The sequence below is a fragment of the Corvus moneduloides genome, chromosome 1 (assembly GCF_009650955.1).
Source record: "Corvus moneduloides isolate bCorMon1 chromosome 1, bCorMon1.pri, whole genome shotgun sequence".
NCBI lineage: Eukaryota > Metazoa > Chordata > Aves > Passeriformes > Corvidae > Corvus > Corvus moneduloides.
In genome coordinates, this window is record NC_045476.1 from 154,232,006 (window position 1) to 154,252,307 (window position 20,302).

At 43.5% G+C, this 20,302-nt stretch overlaps 2 protein-coding genes across 4 annotated transcripts in view; both read right to left on the reverse strand.

Annotated features, from left to right (window-relative positions):
• Window positions 1-539: 539 nt before the first annotated feature.
• On the reverse strand, window positions 540-16,851 carry C1H8orf76 (chromosome 1 C8orf76 homolog). 3 transcript variants are annotated; one of them, XM_032132680.1, is made up of 6 exons: window positions 10,326-10,469; window positions 9,806-9,901; window positions 7,199-7,342; window positions 5,887-6,404; window positions 2,871-3,003; window positions 540-1,751 (listed from the first exon to the last, which is right to left on the reverse strand). In XM_032132680.1, the coding sequence occupies exons 1-6, from the start codon at window positions 10,437-10,439 to the stop codon at window positions 1,545-1,547; spliced, it is 1,212 nt and encodes a 403-aa protein (XP_031988571.1). In that variant the 5' UTR covers window positions 10,440-10,469; the 3' UTR covers window positions 540-1,544. The 3 variants fall into 3 exon arrangements, with proteins under 3 accessions (XP_031988571.1, XP_031988588.1, XP_031988582.1); XM_032132697.1 differs by lacking the exons at window positions 9,806-9,901; window positions 10,326-10,469 and adding exons at window positions 15,491-15,611; window positions 16,081-16,851 and having other exon boundaries at window positions 1,116-1,751; XM_032132691.1 differs by lacking the exon at window positions 540-1,751 and adding an exon at window positions 2,435-2,602 and having other exon boundaries at window positions 10,326-10,471.
• Window positions 16,852-16,955: 104 nt separating this feature from the next.
• ZHX1 (zinc fingers and homeoboxes 1) overlaps window positions 16,956-20,302 on the reverse strand; it is a 29,589-nt gene continuing 26,242 nt past the window's right edge. Inside the window, exon 4 of the transcript XR_004244311.1 lies at window positions 16,956-17,813. The gene's annotated coding sequence lies outside the window, so the exon portion shown is untranslated. The remainder of the gene's footprint in view (window positions 17,814-20,302) is intronic.

A 20,302-nucleotide genomic window follows, 5' to 3' on the forward strand; every position in this document is an offset into this window, starting at 1 on the left:
AAAGATGTTCAGCGGGATGGAGCTACTCTCCTGTGAGGAAAGGCTGAGAGAGGTGGTGCTCTGCAGCCTGAAGAAGGCCCTGGGGAGATCTTACTGGGCACTTCCAGTACATAAAGGAGGATACAAGAGAACTGAAGAGGGACTTTTTACAAGGGCCTGTAGTCACAGGGCAAGGGGGAATGGATTCAAACTTTAAAGAGGGCAGATTTAGATTAGATATTAGAAAGAAATTCTTTGCTGTGAGAATGGTGAGACACTAGAACAGCTTGCCCAGGGAAGTGTAGTGGAAGGTGTTCCTGCCTGTGGCAGTGGGGTTGGAATTAGATGATCTTTAATGTCCCTTCCAATCCAAACCATTCTATGATTTGTGAAGTTCCCTAATCAGTATCTTGAAGCTTTAAAATTCACCTAAAAGTGGCAGATACAATTCACACATGGTGAATCATCATTCAGTCGTGAATTATTTAAGGTTTTGGCACTCTTTAGGACTCCAGAAAGAAAACACAAGAACACATGAAGAAAAGGGGCAGCAAAGTATGTCTAAGAGACTCCTAGTTTTAAACTACATTCATTACAGAACACTTTTACAGAAAGCTACAAAAAAATTGTGTCACATTTTAAGAGAAGATGGGCGAAGAGCACACCATGTATGTCTGAAATGTAAACTATTTCAAGTGAAAGAGGATCTTTGCCCTCTTCTAGACCCAAAGCACACAGCACTAGTGCTTCAGAAAGCAAAGCAAAGTGTTGTCACTATCAACTGAAAGCACAACAGAAGGAGCTGCATGAGGCAGAAACAACACTGCCAGTTTTCACAGCAAAGATCTTCCTTGCAGGCTTTTACAAAGGATATGATCTGACTAAACACTCTTCAGTACATATAAACAACCTTGACAGTTTTTCTCCTCTCATCTAAGCACACTGAACACAAGACTATAGCTTTTTCAACACCTGCAACAAACACTTGGCTTCAAAAAGAGAAAATCTCCTAGTTTTAAGTTAAACATTTACTACGTAGATTTCCTTCCTAAAAGATGTGGAATTATTGTTATTGACAATTTCTCAGCATAAATATATTTGAGATTCCCATCTCTGAACAGGAAATCACGATAATGTTTATCAAGAAATATTAAAAAATTTACTTAAGGAAATGGCTAATTCCATGGCTCTAAATGCAACAACATCAAATCTGTTACCAAGAAACTTTCAAACTGGACATCAGAAGGGAAGCTTCCATCCCACCAGCACTGCAGGCCTCAAAAAGATCGCAGATGCTTCAAGCACAAATTGGTGAGGATTATGATGGAAAGCTACCTCTGAAAGCTGAATTGAGAGTTTGATTTTATACTGTGTTCCTTATAATTTTAAATACAAACAAATCAGTGAACGAAGAAAAGGATGCAAGGTGAAGAGTTTAAATACAGAGATTTATATCTATTCTTAAAAGAAATACAGTAAGAATTCTTAAAAAATGTAATATGAACTTTATTGCATGTATCATGCCATAATCATTTGGAGATAAAAGAATAAATACAACAAAACCTCTACATTACTGAAGGTGGGAGATAAATATCTGAATAACGTTGTGTGCCAAAGTGACATAAATCATCTTGGAGATTACCAAACCATTTGATTTCAAATTCCGTGACTGAAGCAGTTACCAGTGATGACAATGCTGAAGGGCCTATGCATTTTACCTCACCCTGAAACTCCTCTTTTAGTTTTTCTGGTATAAGATCCTGTCCCATAGCCTGCAAAAAGAGTAAGAAGAAAGAAGGGAATCAAGAAAATAACTTGCAGAAAAAAACCAATCAAACATGGCATTAATAACAGATCTTTACAGGCAAAGCCCTTGTCACATGAACCACACACCATCCTGGAGAAGTTTCCAAGCCATGATGAAGTTGCCTGCCTTGGCATTCTGCATTCAGGGAGAGCTGAGACCAAAGCTCAGAGCTGTGCAACCACTCCAGGTTCTGTCTGCACTTGCACAGAAGGGTTTCATTCTGAATAGCAGCGGAAGTCTCAACACCAGCTCTGCATTCAGTTCTCACCTTGCATCAGCATCAACACTCTGAACTCCTCCTGAGGCATGTCCGAGCATGGAAAGCAAGAAGCGAAGTTTCTTTTCCCAGCCTTTCCCAACCGTGAAACAGCCTGTGTGCTACTGCCCTCTCATGGATGCCATTCCTTCGACTGCCTGCTGCCTGGCAGTGGCTTGCCTGTCACTAACTTAAAGCTGTAATGCTGACAGCAAAGTTAGAGTCTTGCTGGCTTCCTTTTGCTCCTTAAGATAAAAGTCAGAAGCTCTTTAAATAGTACTAAAAATTTTTAATCTCTATGAAGAGATTAAATGCAATATTGCTCTCCTCTGTTATTTTTTTAAAAACTAGAACCCAGTACATTAAACAGAACAAAGAAATGCAAAAGAAAGTCTCTGGCTTTTTCTGGAAACATTTATTACTTTTTATGCAAGTGTTTAATACTGCTGTGGCCATCAAATTAATCTTCACTTCCATTTCAAACTAGTGATTCACTTTGGGGCATCTAAAATTCCTGAGATAAAATGTGCAATCCCAGGAAATGGACAGCGATGATGCACCTGCAAATACAAGTCCAGTGAGAAACTTAACAACGCTGCACATTCCTGAAAGGAGAATCTCAGCAGATCAGAGACCCACCTGTGTGACGCAGGCCAGGGCTCTACAGGCACCTCTGTCAGTTCCAGATAACACACTGCCAGCAGCCCGCCCCAGCTAATTTCCCTTGCTTCCTGGCACAGTTAATTAGCTCAGGGGAGTGTCATGCTTAGAGGACAACCAGTCTACACAGAGAACTGAGACCCTGCACACAATGAAACATCCTCTTACTTTGGTCATCAGCTGCAAGGAATTTTCATCGAAACCAAGTTGAGCCACTTTGTCATCAATTTCTTTTTGACTTTTTCTGTTATTCTCTAGCACAAAGGACGACTGCTGTGACTGGGTAAGCTGAAGTAAAAGCCTGGAATGAGAAAGGTAGTTAAAAATTGGCACAGCTGGAAAAGAAGTAAGACCAAAAACCAACCAAAATGTTTAATACTTTAATTAACATTTCTAATACTTTAAAACAGCTCTTCTTCCTGACTTTTGTCTACTGCAAAGAAGTCAATACACGTGTATCAATCTAATATGGATATTGTGTATCTGTGCTATAGAACTATTGAGAAGTATTTTTGAAAAATAATATGCCAGTAGCTCTGGTTGCTCTGTGCAAACATTTTTGTCCCCATATACTTGTCACACCATTCAAAAGTGAGGCTCAGACCTGTGAGTCATCAGGTGTCCCGTGTCCTTACTACGGCCTAACAAGACAGCAGCCCATTTTTGTTTATGGAACCTGAAAAGCTAGAAATGTGGGTGTTTGGACAAATATCAAACATGCTCCCCACACAGGCCAACCCTGGAATATTTTCTTACAGCATTCACCAGTTTTATGTTCGAGGCAGTGCCCCAGAAGTCACAACCATGAACTGGTGAAGGTTACACACTCTGCTCACGACAGGCATTGATGTCATCACCAACTGCTTGACCAGCAAGAACAGTGGCAATTTCCAGAGTCCCTCACACAAGGACTGTAAAACAGGTTGGCAGAGGATATATCCAGGTATCTATACATTTGTCTCAAATCCACTGTCAGATAGATTAACAGTATTATGCTTATTTTACACTTCTAGGAGCAGAGAGACATACTGCATAATCTCCTGTGAACTCACTGAAATTCACTATGGGTGTTATAGTGGAGATAAATATCAGTTTTAGAGAATTTATTAGCATCCAGAGAATGGCCACAAAGGTGATCAAAGGCCTGGGATGTCTGCCATTTGGGAATAGGCTGAGAGAACTGGGTTTGTCCAGTCTTGAGAAAGGAAGACTCAGGGGAGACCTCCTAACCATGTTTCAGTATTTAAAGGGCAGATACAAAGAAGATGGAGACTCCCTTTATACAACAAACCACATGGAAAAGATGAAGGAAAATAGGTATATGTTAATTCTGGAGAGATTCCAACTGGACACAAGAGGAAAGTATTTTACAATGAGATCAGTCATTGGAATAATCTCCTCAAGAAAGTTGTGGATTCCCCAGTGTTGGATATTTTAAAGATTCAGCTAGACTGGGTGCTGGGCCATCTTGCCTAGATCATGTTTTTGCCAAGAAAGGAAGATACTTGAGGTCCTTTCCAACCTGGAATTCTATGATTCTACAATATTCAACCAAGGGCCCACTAGAACTTAGCAGTGTTATTACTGAAAAAGTGTTTAATTCAAGCTTTATGCAAAAAGAAGAAGAACAATTTTTTTATCCTATTTACCAAAGTTAAATGAAGCTGGTGTTATAATAATGGTGTGCATTTTTAAGGAAAAGACTCAAGATCTAAGATGAAAACTTTCATTTGAACACTATAAACATCAAAATTTACAAGTCTGAATTTCCCAGTCAAAACTTTACGAATTTACAGATGGTTTGTTGGTTCCAAGTAAAAATGGAAAGTATTTTTAATTTATAAAGCATTTTTGTTTCAAAATTTGCATCAACATAGTATAAAAAAGAATGAAATCACAATGAAAATTAAACAAAAAAACCACTCCAATTTGTTTTCAAAACTATGAGAGTCAATTATTCATGATGCATTAACAGAGAAACTTATTTCCTATGAAAACCAATACTAATATCCCTTTTCCAGGTGCAACTTATCCTGCACATACGTTTATACACCATCTACATCCCACTTAAAATCCAACAGACCTGAAAATATTAGAAAACCTGCATAAGCCTTGGGCAGGGGAGAAGCTTATCCTGGACAAGTGTATCTGCAAATATAAACCACAGTAACACTCTGTGAAACTGTGCAGCCAAGCAAGGAAATGCCACCATTTATAACTGTCTCAGTTCTGAACTATATACACTGAAACAAGCAACACAAATTATTAATAAAAATGTAGCTTCAATATTCAATATCAGTACTAAATCAATTAACTTTTTCCGAGTAGCAATTAAAGTCTTCATCTCTTAGTCTGAGTACAGTTAAAAGCTACTATTTGGGTTTTTTTCATTTCTTAAATCTTGCCCCAGCAGGGCAGTTATAAAGTGTTCTCTGTAAACATTTCTGGACATTCATAAGATGCCCTTAAAAACGTTTAATGACTGATACATTACTGAGAGGCAAGAGGGAGAAAAATCATCCAAGATTATTTTAACAAAACCAGTTCCTAATTATCTCTTTGAAAGATTATGTTTTGGGGATTTCTGCTGTATGCAAGAGTTTTAGGAAGAGGGGAAAGAAAAGGAAAGAACATTTTAATGCAGCCCTGTCAATCAGTTGTCACGGAGTTCATTTTGCAGCCTTATCCATTATGCAGATTGGGGTATTACTATAAAATACATTTTCATTCAAGCATGAGGCTTCAAGCAAGTAAGACAGGTGGCACTCGCAGAGGGAAGACTGGCTATGCCTTCCCTTTGGGGCATTTCTGCTGCTGCATCTTTAACACCAGACCAGGAACAGCAATGGTCTAGCAGGAGCATTTGTTGAAGAACAGACCCTTTTGTATGTAATTACTTGAAAAGATTCACATTATAAGCTCATTTAAAAACTCTTTACTTCTCAGCTGTGCATGACACTGGGTTACTCTTTCCACTCAGATTCACACTCTTCACAGCCATCACACTAAGTAGATTTTGCTTTTTAGATCTGAAGCAGTAGTAGGTTGCTTCTAAGTTATTGTTGCCAACTCTGAAGCAAGCATTTAAATTGAAAATGCAAACTGAAGACAACTGGGAAAAATATGCTTTACATTGTTCTTGACTGAGAGAACTTAATATTATTCTGAGAATACATACAGTTACCTTGCTCTAATGAATGAGGCACATGCTTTTATCCCAACTTTCTTTGACATGTTCTGCTTCCAGGACTTGGAATCTGCGCGTTCCTCTTTGTCCGTCCTTTCCAGTTCTCCTGAAGTGCAGAGGAATTCTCTCACCACTTGGCTGCTGGAACAAATCACTGCATTCTCCCACTTTGTTTCTGCAGTAAGGTTGAACCAAGGGCCTTCTTTCTGGCCATCTGATCTGTGAGGCTGCAAATTATTCTCTCTGCCAGGTGATGTTCTGAAACTGCTATTTCTTACACAAACCTCTTCAGACTGATTTACATTTGCTTCTGGAATGACTAATGGAGACAAATTCTGTAAAAGGCTCATATAAGCTTCAGCAAGTAACTTCCAGAACCAGGGACTGAAAGGATGTAAGCAGATAAGTTGCTGAAGACACATGATCTTTTTTTCTACGTTTTCCAGACCCTGGTAAATGGAAAACTGCAGGTTGAGAACCGTTGTTAAGTGATCTGTGTTAGTTGCGCTGTTTCTCTAGAAACAAAAGATAACAGATTAAAACCAAGAGTAGAATAGAATCATCCTTCAGAGCCTAAGAAAATGTCTCCCTAAATAATGACATACGAACATCACAAGGTAATTTTTAAACTGTACAAAACGGTGCTCTGAATTTAAAATGATACAATGGGATACAGATCTTGCACAATTCAAGCTGACAGCATTCCCTCTAGCTGCCTTGTCTCAGTCTGAGAGGCAAGAAGGCCCTAAATGCTGTCATTTGTTTATTTTCCTTCAGAGTGTTCTACAGCTGCCTTTCTTTGCAGTATAAATACCTTTTATATAATATAAAAAAGCATCAATAATATTCTAGCAGACTTCAGAGCCTCTGGACTTTTTCCTTTATGGGAAAAACTCAATTTGTGGCTAGATAGTCTTCTTGATGGCAGTTTGGCAGCAAGTATATGGAAATAAAAGGGAGTTTTGAACTGTCACTTGTAAAGTGGAAAGATTTAAGCACTCATTTATTCCCTTTCTTAAAATTCCTATTACATTGCATTAATTCTGCCTGGCAGACCATGATATTTAGTCCCTTCCAGGACTACCAGCTTCCCTGCACAGGGAGCTCATTGTGGTACAGGGTGTTCCAATTTCTAAAGAGTGATTATATCTGCAGTGACAGTTACCCTCTGTTTACCAAATACTCTGAGCGCTGAACATCCTGAAGGATTATACACATGAAAATTATTTTTCCAGAAAATGGTCAGTATAAAAGAACTACTGGCAATGTTTTCATGTTCAAACCCTAAAAGAAAGACTGCATTATTTACCATTTTTTCTGCAATATCCAGAGCCTCCTTGTGCCTTCCTAGGCGAGATAAACACCGAGCCTGGCCCTCCTGGACATCGCGTCTCATTGCAATGTTGCTGGCAGGTAAGAGTAGCAGGCAGTCTGAGTATTCACACAGGGCTTTCTAGGAGCATCACAGGAAGAAAAGCCAACAAAACAGGGAGAGATTTGCATTTAAAAGCAAGCCTGACAGCACGGTTTTTTTACGACTGCAGTCACAAAGGGAATTCAGAACCTGAAGTCTACATTTGCATTTCTCCAGACTCAGCTACTACCTGTGCCAGCAAGAGACAAGGCCCCAGTACTACACAGCCAAGTCTAGATGGTGATGAGCAGCCTCAATTCTAACTCGTGTTTAGGCCCCAGCAGGATTCACCACACATCTGCCCACCTCTCTCTCACCAGGCTTGATGCAGAAGGGATCATCTCCTGACCTGGGTAATATGTGACACAAGGCATCTTTCCCCCCAGCTCAATGATCTGAGTGCTCATCCTAAATCTGTGGGACCTTGTTTCAAAACCACGACATTCTCCATGGGAAGGTTTGAACCTGCAAGTACCTCACCTCAAATAATCAGTAAGTCAGAGAATACCACAAGGAAGGTGAATCTCCGTTGTTCCTGTAGGCTGTTTTAATGTACATGAAATAAATATTAATTGGGCTAAGGAAAAAGGCACGAATGAGCAATACTTCTGCAGCTTAATGCTCAGGGCACTCACCAGGACTCCAATTAACATTTAAATACATTAAACTAAGTATTCAGTGAAGCTAAATCTGGAATCTTGATTTCTCTCCCTTTGTTAGTGCTCAGAGAGAAGACTGAAGAGCAGTGCTCATTCTCCCATCTCTCAAAATGAGTATTTAATTATTCCTTGAAAACTTTAATGGTTCTAACAGAAAGAGCTTCTAGGAGACATACCCTAAATACTTCCTAGCAAAACGGCTGAAATATTTTTCTTTCCTGATGCTGAGCTCACATTCCTTCTTAAGCAAAAGAGGGAGCTCCCCTCTGCCCAGTGCATGCAGCAGCCACTGGTGAAAATGGATCTGAGGGTTGAGGACAATCCTGTTTGCCTTGTTATGTGACAAAGGGAAATAACCTGGCACGGTTCAGGCATTATGAATCCCAAGCAGATTCTACAGTCATCTATATCCTAAAAACAAGCACAGCTTAGATCACTGCTGTCCTTGACATTTCCTATCAAGTGACCTATCCTGAAGTAAAAAAACACTGACAATGAGAGAAGAGATTACTAGCCCTATTTACATATTTCCAGCCCTCCTTCTAAGGTCTGTGCTTCCAAACCTGTAATTTTATGTGCAATTGAGCTCTGGTTCTTGTTCCACCAGTGATCTAGGTTAGCAATAAAACTGAAAACATTTCTAACATGAATCGCTGCAACAGAAAAGAGTTAGGAAGCAACGGTCTGTTCCATTTAGCAGATCTGAGGAGGTGTTATTCTCTCCTGATTGGGAGACACAGCAGTGAGAAATCTGCTTTTCCTGAGGGGCAGCAGCTACATCTGACGACAGCCTGAGGCAGCTCTGCTATCAGCACCCATTTATGAATCCCTTCAGGGCATCTCAGCTGAGACTACAAAACATCTGTCAGGTATACACAGGGCTGCAGTGGTGCTGGAATAATATTAGGATCAGTGCCAACTGAGGTACAAAAACATCCACAAATCCAATGGGCAAGGCAAAAGGAGTACAGTCAGAAGTCAGCTGGAGGGCTTTGAAATCAGGGAGCCTGTAATGCAAACCATAGGCTGGAACAAGAAGATACACCTGAAACAAGGGCTGGAGATGCTGATTTCAACAAGGAAACAAGGTAACAAATACTAGATCTTGCAACTAGGACTGCAAAAGGCAGGAGAGCATCGCTAATGAAGAATGCGGCTCAGGACATACACAGTGAGAAGAGGTCTGGGAGAACCGCGGGCAGGAATAGACACGGACAACATCCACGCACGGCAAAGGCACACCCGGCCTTCCGGAGGGAGCGGAGGCAGCAGAGACCTGGGACAAGTCACGGAGAGGCTGCTCCGCGACCGGCAGGAGCCTGACGACCACTACAGCTTTCATCTGACAGCGGGGGGAGCTCTGAGAAAGGCGACCCGCAGCCACGTGGTGCCAGCGATCTGACAGTCTTTGTGGGACACAGCATTATCCCCAGGAGCTGAGAAACCCACGTACCAAGCTCTGACCATGACTTCCCCGGCCACAGACACCAGCTCCGCTCACGGCTGAACTGCTGCGATGCGCCCGCCTGCCTGGGATCAGTTCCGGGGCAGCGCCGCGCTCCTGCCCAGCTTGCTCCAGTCCCGGATGGATCGTGGCAGAACGCAGATCGCCACTGCGGCCCGGCCGCAGCCCGGCCCTGCCCGGAGCTGCCCCGAGCTGCCCCGCGCTGCCCCGCGTTCAGGCACGAACCAGGAGCGGGATTAACCGCAGCACGGCCGCCGGACCCGCACGCCGCGGTACATAATGTACATTCACCCTGGCGCAGCACATCGGGAACTGCAGGACCGCCCCAGTTTCTGTCCCCACAACTCGCCCCGGCCCATGCGAGCGCCCGGGAAATACCTCGAAGTCTCGCTGCCGGAATGCCCAGTCCGCCCGGAACTTGCTGCCCGTGACCCCGCCGGCGCCTTCCCCGCCGTCGGCCGCGGTGTGGAACCACTGCGGGCACACGGAACACAGAGCACACACAGACCCGTCACGGGCCGCGGAACCACTGCGGGCACACGGAACACAGAGCACACACAGACCCGTCACGGGCCGCGGAACCACTGCGGGCACACGGAACACAGAGCACACACAGACCCGTCACGGGCCGCGGAACCACTGCGGGCACACGGAACACAGAGCACACACAGACCCGTCACGGGCCGCAGAACCACTGCGGGCACACGGAACACAGAGCACACACAGACCCGTCACGGGCCGCGCTGTGGAACCACTGCGGGCACACAGAGCACACACACAGCACACACACAGCACACACACAGCACACACAGACCCCTCACGAGCCGCGGAACGACTGTGGGGACACAGAGCACATACAGACCCGTCACGACCCGCCCCGCCCGCCCCGGCTCCTCACGCGGGGCTCGCAGTGCCTGGCGCCGCAGGGAGCCCCGTCCCCGCCGCCCGAGCGCCGCTCCCGGCTCGGCGCGAACAAGGAATCCTCGAACTCGGGGCCCAGCGCCGGCTCCATCGCCGCCGCCGCTCCCGCCGGCCCCCGCGCGCCCCCCCCGGCCCCGCTCCGCGCGGGGGGAGGGGATCGGGCACCGTTCACCCAAAGGGAAGTGCTGGGAGACCTTCCCGTAAGGAGCTGAACCAAAGCCCCGCGCCTTGATAAATTAACTGCGTAATTGTGGAGGTGCTCTGTTAGCATCTCGTCCCTGTGACTGTGCAGGGGTGAGTGGGAATGTGTTTTGGTAACTTTCCCATTTGATTTCAGTTCTGTCTCAAAGCAGAAGGGGAAGCTGGTGTGTAATCTGCTCTAGGTGACCCTGCCTTGGCAGGGCGTTGGACTAGATGTTCTCCAGAGGTCCCTTCCAACCCTAAAAATTCTGTGATTCTCTGAAATTTCAGGCTTTCCACGACAGGCTTTCCCAGAGCAGCCTACACTGTACTATGGCAAATGGGAACACAGCCAAGTGAAGACTGATCCTAGACCTCCTTCAGAATGTCAAGACACAGGCACACAGATGCTCATTCATTCTCTGCATGCCCCAGCTGCCTGCCCTGCCTCATGGTATTGGTGTGCACAGTGTGCTGTGTTTTAAGGGTACTGCTATGCTGTTTCATTCCTCCACCTTGCCAGTCCGTCCATCCAGGAAGGTCCATTTTGTCCCAACTAATCACCACACAGGTTTGGAGAAGGTGAGCTGAAAAGTCATCCTTGTACTTCCTTAGCCTGCAAAATGGACTAATGAACTTGTCCATTAGAACCAGAACAGATTTTGAGACCAAAGCAGTGATGATTTTTATGTGAATTTAAAGGTTTCCTTCCAATAGACGTGTAAAACACGTGGTTTGGTTTTGTTAGGGTTTTTTTTTTATGTGCTTAAAATACCCTTCCATACCAGTGTAGTTATGACTGGATGTAGCATGACCTGGCATAAATGCCAGGGCAGAAACTCAACTTTGGTAGTTGGAATTGATCAGAACAATTAAAGCAGATTGATGTTCCTTTTGCTTGTAAACTTGCTGTTTGGCAAGCAAGCCCTCCAGCACAGAGGAAACTGTTCAGCAAGTCTTGAGAGAACCAGGAGTTTCCTTGACATGCTTCAGTCTTCCTGTTACAAGTTTCAAGGTAGGTGAGGACAGTCACTTGTGTTTGCACACCAAAAGCATCTGGCTTCCTCCTGCCCACAGACCAGGACAGGCAAAGCACACGGGAGTCAGACTGTGGAGGTTGGCACAAGTGTCTGAACAGTTTCAGCACCTGTAGTGCTCCTCACATACACTGCACACACATGTTCCCTTTCCCCCTACTCCAGGACTGCAGGTCATGCTGAAACACACCAGTCTGATGAACAAGGCGCAAAAATAAGGGCAAATAAGCACAAATCAAAAAGAAGAAAATCCAAAAAAAGAAACATGAGTAATCAAAGTGAAATGTGGCCCCAGCTCAAAGTAAAACAAAAAGAGCAACACATTCCCAGGGGCAAATCCCACAGCAGCTGGTTGGCTGCCAGCTTGGATTGCAGAGTCCTCCAGGGGTGGGGGTTTCAACCATCGTTTCTTCTGAGGATACCAACGTGGTCTACAAAAGGCTCTGTGTTGCAATGCAGAGAATGCCTTTGTCTGGTAAATTGGTGATAGCAGAGCCTTGATTCCCAAGTGCCACACAGGGGGCCTAGCAGCTGACTGTGTGGTTTTAGTTCTAAGTCATGGGCAAAGTATTGCCTCTCTTCTTCATTCCTTCTTTGCCTGGCTCTCCCCTGCCCCTGCCTCCCCTCAAGACATTTAAAAAGATTCTTATATATTAGTTACAGAAATGAAAAAATGCAACTTTAAGAAATTCCACTGCCTTGTCAGCACCGGAGGTTTGCTCAATTTCTCCCTCAAGATCCAAGTCATCAGTGTAGCTGCCAGAATACAAATTCTCACTTTACTTAAGTAAGTAAAGCTGCTTGCCCGAGTTTGCATGGCATGATTTGCCTCGGTGCTGTTAGCCTTGGCTTCACAGAGGAGAAAACATCATCCCTGGAAGAGGCAGCTTTGAGCGGGCTCAAATATATGAGCCCTGCAAGAGCCTGTGCTGCTGCAGCTGCTCTGTGCAGGCAGCTTCGGGGATAAAAAGAAGCTGTAGATGAATCTCTCCCTAAAGGCAGCCAAGGTCTTACTCCACTGCCAGCCACCAGCTCGGCACATGAGCATTGGACCAATAAAAATGGGCTCCAGTAAGTTGTGGCCTCCAAACGAGTTCCTGTGCATCAGCAAAGCCATTGTGGCTGCTCACACGAGTGTGCCTCGTTACAGCAGCAGTGAGGGGCTGTGACCCAGCTTCACCCTGGGTGAGCAGGGGCAGGCAAGTGGGGGGCGAGCCAGTGTGCTTCATCCTGCAGTCAGGGTGAGCCCAGAGACAGCCCAGGTTATGAGCCAGGGATTTGTCACACTGTCCTATGGCCTGAATCTTCTGGCCAGGAAAAGAAAAGGCAGCATGGAAGACAGTTTGTCTAAAGCCCTTATTCTCCTGGTTTCCCTGTTTGAGGCAAAATTAATTCAGAAGAATTCTCCTCCAGTGCTTCTTTAATTACTGATGTTGTTATTTATGACAGCCTGCCTCCATGGGTCCTTGCCACAGTCCAGCCACTCTTGTGCTAGCACAGACACACCACAAAGGTTTCAGAGACCATCAAGCACGTACAGCAGAAACAAGAAACCTCAGTCGGCAACTAGGGCCCTATCTTGGTAGGCACTACCCACACTCATCGACCAGGAATAATGCAGCTCTCACATGGCTTTATTAAAATATACTGGAAAGCAGCTGCCTTTGGAAAAAAGCAGGAGAGAGAGTAGTTCTCTCCTCAAAGCAAGAGAGCTGCCTGTAGTGAAGAGGCCAAGTAAGGCCCACAGGCAGCATTCCTCAAAGGATGGGGTGGCTCCTGAATTGTTAAGTGGATTCTTCCAGACATTGTGAAATAGTCATACCTTAAGGGAAGATTAGTTTTCTTGTTGGATACTCATAACAGAGGCTCTTCCCTGAACACACTCATGAAAAGAGGAGCAGGTCTTTATTTGCTGACACTGTCTCCCTGCATCCTTGTCTCTTGCCTTTTATTTAGATTGCAAGTCCTTTACAGCAGAAACCATCTTTCCTCTTCTTTGCATGATGTCACACGTAAGGGGGTATTGTCCATGACTACTGGGAAAGTAATACAAGTAATATTTCATGGCTTGGGGCAGACAAAGGTTATCACTACTACAAACTGCAAACAAGAAAAGCTCTGATGAGCTCAGATAGCTCTAGCATATCTTACAATGATGTCAGTAAGTTCTAGTTCTAGTTAGACACAACAAAAATTGAGTGGGGAGGTGAGGGGTGCATTGTGGAAATCAGAGAGTATGAACTGTTGTTAATAGAAGCCAAAAGCTTTTTAGGGGTCCTTAGGACAGACAGGAGAAGATGCATCCCCCAAAAGATGGTTCACTTCCCTGCTCTACCTTAAGACAGTGCAACCTTTCAAGCCCCTGGCAAGCTATATTAACTAGGCCATAATCTATCCCCCTCAGGCTTCACAAACCCCAATAAAGTTGTTATTGCCAAAAGGGTGCACTGCGCACAGATGTGTTCAGCTATTAATGGGTTTTGCAGCTATTTTCTGTCTAGTAGGATAAATGATGAGCAGAATGAGTATGCCCTTGGGTTTGACTAGAAAGCTGTTGAAAAGAAAGAGGAAAAAAGCTTTCTGGAAAGATAGAAAGAAGAAAGTGATCAAGTGCTAGAAACAATCCTAAAGCACTGATCTTCCCAAGCAAGCTTACACATTTCCAGTACTGATGTGATCATGCGTCTGAACTGTTTCACTAAGCCACATAGTACAAGCACTGACATTGTACCTTGATGGTCTGTGAATACAAAAATCATGGCAAAGGGTGGTATCTCCAATCTACTGCTCTAACTGGAAAAACAACCAAGAGAGTCTCAGGGTTGGGCATGTTTGAGGTATTTTTACACCCTTTTTTCAGTTTTATCAGTTTTTCTGAAAACTCATTAACTTGCCCTGGCCACCGTTATGTTTGTTGCTTAATTGCTACTTGTGATGAAACCAGGCCACAGAGACCACAGTGGATTTGTTATTTCTCTAGGTTAAAACTTTCCTACTGCAGTTTTCAGGACTGGGCAGGACTAAGCAACACTGGTGGCAACTCCTCTAGGACACCATTTAAGACCTTTTTTGTAACAATATTGAATAAACTGAACTGACTTACTACAATATTGCTATCTTTTACGAAAGAGAAACAAGTCAAAAGAATTAGAAAAAAATAAGCTACACAGAAGAAATACACCCAGGGCTTCAGGCCTGCCCTTCAGTGACATTCACAACTCGGTTTTTTTTCAGTCCCTGCTCTCTTTTTCCATATGGAGGCTGCCTCCTCATGGGAAACAACCAAACTGTTGATCCTGCAGTGTCTTGTTTCCATACAACTTTTGCACTGCTGGAGAGGACTGGTAGGAACTGCTATTAAATTTAGCTTCTATGTCTTCTTACCATCTTATACAAGTAGCAGTGCCTGCAGGAAATGTGAGGCACAGCAGAGGGAAAGCACTGCTCAACAAATGCAGAAATCCAGAATGGACTTTGACCACAATTGCTCCCTTCCTCCCGTTATTGCATGTGAAACGAATTTAGAGCAAAAATCTATAAAACATACATCAATGATGCAGTTTTTAACTTTGTGGTATCTCTAGGAAAAATGATGAACCCCTTCCATAACACGGCATTTGTGAGGCTCCAGTTCTGCATGTTGTGGGTGCCAGGTGTGATACTTGCACAGAAATCCTTGCAGCTGGACTTCATCTGGAGACTCTGACCAGCTGCTGGCAACTCCAGAACTAAGAGCAATTACAATTGCAATACTATTTGTACCATCTCCAGTTCAGAACACGTTATTGTTACAGGCTATTTTGTGGGCTCTCTTCTTTGTTAGTCCCTTAAGACAGGCTTTACTGAAAATATGGTTTTTTTCCTCTTTGGCTCTCATTTAGGAAAACTGAAGATCACTAGGAGGAGAATTACTGCCAACACTGACCTTTATTTTCACCCAAAGACACAAATCAACTAGGTGTGACACACACTTGCATTCCCTTTTTCCATCATTTCTTCCTTCTACCAAATATTTTAAGGTAAAGAAGATCAGCTCAGCACTGAACCTGTAAAGAAACACACATGGGAGAGAAGTTAGTCACAATGCTGGCAGTTCAACATTATAGCAGTAGAAACATATATTCAAATATTTCATTTTACAGTATTTGAAGTGCAACAAGTCTTTAACCACCAAAAACGTTAGAAACCGCCATCTATCTGAGTGTAAGGACCTCCACCAGCAGTATTTCAAAGCAGCACCAAGCCCACAAGGAACAATTTATAGAGGGGACTTTCTGGCATACAAAGGGAAAAAGGCAGTACACAAAGTGGCTTGGTATTTTAAATTTGCGAAAATAGTAGTTGATAATATTGTTATGAAAACAAATGCAAGCTGAAAGATCCTGGGAGAAGGGGGCTGGGAAGAGGGGGCTGGGAGAGGGAAAACAACCCACAGGGCAGCTGATCTCTTGTGAAAATATCTACTGAATTGCAGTGTTTTGGAATGGCTGATAACACTGTAAACAAAAAAAGTACCTTTGAAAAAAGGTGACTGCGTACATACTCCAGTGCTTCTTTTAACTCCTTCATTAGCTGGTGGGTTCTTGAATAAGCATTCTTCTTTTTTACCGAACTGAGTAAAAATATTTGGCCAAACACCAAGCTGTAGTGACTACTTGTGCTCATCTCCAGTCCTGTGCTAAGGTCACAACTTCAGCTAGAAATGTCATTTTTCAGACTAGCATCAGCTACAGCACAGGAATGACTCTTACCGCTTTGAACATTTTTCTTTGGTGGGGATACATGCGTAGGCACAATGTCAAGTCTTGCAGAAAAAACTCAGCCTCGAGCTCCTCTAGTTGCAGCTCAACAGCTGGAATAGACAGGTGTGATGGGTCTCACCAAAGCAAGACAGTGGCACTGCCTCCGGCAGGGAGTGGCTAGGAATGATGGCAGGTTGGGCTCACGGGAGAAGGGCAGAGCTCAACAGAAAGCAGCCCTTTCCTCAGACCCTTCTCATCTCAGGAAAAGGCACACGTTAAAGCAGCCTGTCCAACTGACAGGGACTTCAGTGAGGAGGTGGTTCCTACTCACCCCTACTCTTCCCACCCTGAATATTTTAAAAGCCATAATAAAAAGCATCTGCCTTAATGAGAAAAATCATGTGAATGTCCTGGGCTGCTGACACGGCAGAACAGTTCAGCAACAAGCAGCTGTACTGACTCACACATGAAGCTGACCTCACACTGGCTGTTCAGCCAAGTCAGTTCTCTAAATTCAATGCATCTGAGGAATTGGTGAAATTCCATTTTCTGTAACAAGGAAAAAGATATTTGAGAAGATCTGGTTTGTGACATTTTCATACAGACACGATTCCTGGTTTCCACACCACCTCTTAAAACCACACACACTCAGTAAGGAGACATTTATTCCATTATTTCTGTTTTCAAATTTTTTGGTACAAAGTTTATTTTCAGAAGTTCTCACATGATCCTTTCTTCTACCAGCGTCTTTAGGATTTTTCTATCTCTGATTTATTTTCTTTATCTGTTGAAGCAAAAGCAATAATTGCTACAGAAAGCAATAATGGCAATATTACAAATATTTTACAGCAGCATCCATTCGTTTCCTTGCCTCAAAAAAATAACAAAAATAAATCCAAAGACAAGATCCATACAGCCACAAAGGCTTAGGTTTGTAATATCCAGAAGTATGCTGCGTTCCCATATGAGTTGTACAAGTCCAGCACAACTTTCCAAGTTTGTGCAGAGCCTGATAAATAAGACACAGAAATATCAGTTACATTATACTGTTTCTAAGAACTTTTACTCTGTAAAATGTTTGGTCACTCAAAGCTATAAGCTTAAATCACATATCAAAGAACACAGGCAATAAAGCCCATCTTACTAAAACATATAGTATTAAGCCAAACAAAATATAAGAGGACAAAATCTAGTGGTCACTGAAGCCTCTTCAAAAAAGGTCTAAAACCGAATGTTTCCATCATGTATCAGAATAAAAACGTACTATATTAAAATTTGAATCTTTTTTTACAAGCTGTCTTTTAATCAGTCTTCTATTAACAGTGCAGAACTGCCAACTGCAGTAGTTTAACTTTGGCACAACACTAAGTTCCAATCCTTTTCAATATTCAAGTCCTGTGTGTGTCCAAAAATTTTCTTGGTTTCACGAAAGATTAGGCCCATTCACAGTTAACCAGTTATCTTGAAATTTTTCAAGAATTGCTTCCCCTTCACCACACTGGGCAGCTACAAAGGAAAGACATTGTAAGCTATTGCATCATTCAAAAGAAACTCTTCATTCTAGACAGTGACAGTATTGTTGCTTCCTTTAACATCACGTACACCAGACAGATCACACAGACGGCTATATACTGGACACCTTTCTAAAAACCTTGCTGGTTGTTAGTGAATCATCTTCCTCGTACTTCAAATACATAACAATGCATTAACTTAATTTCATTTCACATGTCAAACAGGACATTTAAATATATTGCAATATATTATAGAAAATTGCAAAGCGCCATCATTTCTGTAAACGAGACTGACACCTGTTAACTCTCCTGTGCACATGAAGAGCAGTACCTAGTGCCACATTTTCTATACAATATAAAGCCTTCCCAGGTAGGGCAACTCATTTTAGTGCATTTCTGTACAGACTGTAAGCACACATGCAGATAGCCAACTATGCAGGGTTGGAAATACTTTTGTAAGCTGAAACTGGAAGATGGGGGGAACATTCTGAAATCATAGCAGAACTCTTGTGGTTGATCATTTCGTAGCACAGATGAAGATTTGACTCTTCTGTCACTCTAGCAGATTCTTTAGGGACAGTTTCATGATAGGTATCTGTATTGGGTTGACCCTGAGTTGATGGACAGTCTTTAAGACCAATTATGCTTCTCACAATTTACATATTTAAATCGCACAGAAAAGCGAGACTTCCCCTTTTGTCGGAGGTCGCCTGGGCCGGGACCACTGCCCCTTTCCCCCTTTCCCAATGCTGCGGCACGGACCCTGGATCACTGCGGGGGGCTGTCCCAGAGCCGCAGGCAGCTAAAACCAGCCATGGACTGCCACAGCTAAACCCATCCAGCGCGGCTTCTGGGGACAGGCGGGTCCCTCTCCTCTCCATGCGGAGCCGGCGGAGCCAACGGGAGCCAGCAGAGCCTCCTGTCTGCAGCCAGCACACTTCGTGCTGAACTGAAGAGGACACCACACAGCCAGCAGCACAAAGGGAGCGAGGCTTTCCCCACCGTAAAGCCTGAACAAGAGCACTCTTCAACATGGCGGCTTCAGAGTCAGAGAGAAAGAGAAGTGAGTCACGTGGGACGGAGCTGGAAATGGCGACGGGAGAAAAGAGGGCGGTGCCGCGATTCTGGCGCGCAGCTTAAAAGAAACCTTCTTGCATGCCATGGTAAGAAACTGTAATACCACAAACTGTTTGTCTCTTTAATCCATTTGAAGAACATGGGGGGATGGAGTATCTTCGTGTGCCTGTGAAGATTGTGAAGAGTGCCTATGCCAGGCTATATAGAAATAGTAAGAGGCTGTTAAGAGACTTGTGGCGAAGAAAAGCCTTTGTGTGCAGGCCAAAATAACTTATCCTTAAAAAGATGAATAACCCCATGTGATGGCCCATGTTTTGTAGTGTGAAGGAACTGTGAGATTTTTCATGGGAGAGATGTTCTACACACAGCAGATTGTTTGTTTCCGGGCGGATCTGCTGTTAGTGGCAGTTTGGGAACCACGTGCAACTGAAGGAAAACCCTTTTTTCCTTAAGCATAAGAGAGAGACTTTTCAAGAACTGGAACACTGACTAACATCCCATGTTCTGTTATCCCTTGTGCGAGCTGGGTAAAAGGAGAGAAGTGCTGGGGGGGGGGGGGATTTGCTTTAATTTTGTTTTGTTATTTTCTCTTTACTTTTAATTCTATTAGTAATAAAACTCTTTCATTGTACTGCAACTGTTTAAGGTTTGTGCCTGCTTTGCTTTTCTCCTAATTCTTATCTCACAGAAGGAAAATAAGTAAGTAATGAATATTTTGAACCAAAACCACTACATTTAATTGGTGTTTCCGCCCGGTTTCGAACTCAACCCGCTACAGTATCTAGTATTGAATAAGCATAAGGAAATACTTTCGTCAACCGGGACACAAATATCTGTCCTAACACATTCTAGGTTATGCACAGTCCAATGTTCACACAGTAACCTTATCTCTAAAATACTTGAGAAAACCCAAAGCATTTTTATGCCACAGTATTATGACCAAGGATCAGTTACTTTATCCACTGTAGTGCTACCTGCTCTAAATAAAAAGAAAAAAAAAAAGAAAAAAAAAAAGAAAAAAAGCCTCATTTCCCAACAAGCATCAAGTTGGAAGCAGAGGTCAGTACCATTGCTAACAACAACACAGGCATCAGTGCTGCAATCCAGCCAGAAGATCTCTATAATGTCAGATGTCTGCACGTCAGGGTAAGTCAATGGAGCTGAGGTACAGTTCCTTCTGAGTGACTCCAGGCATGCAGGATGAGCAGGTTTGCATTCCTTGCTGTACTGATTACTACAGTGTCTTGCCCCAGTGCAGACATCAACATGCATCAGACAAACCCCACCTTAATTCATGAAAAGTGCTACAGGATACTCAAGTTATCCCTCTACATTTTATAATGTTGCGTGAGTTGGTTTTGCAATGACTGTTCACTGAAAAGGTGCAGATGCTCTTCACCACAGAAA

Bases quoted from the DNA above. Each gene is read 5' to 3' on its own strand.
- C1H8orf76 (XM_032132680.1), bottom strand. From the start codon at position 10,439: ATGGAGCCGGCGCTGGGCCCCGAGTTCGAGGATTCCTTGTTCGCGCCG. The intron at 6,405-7,198 runs GTAAATAATGCA...TTTTGTTTCTAG, and splicing joins TGGATATTGCAGAAAAAATG to AGAAACAGCGCAACTAACAC. The intron at 3,004-5,886 runs GTAACTGTATGT...TTCTCATTCCAG, and splicing joins GCCTCATTCATTAGAGCAAG to GCTTTTACTTCAGCTTACCC.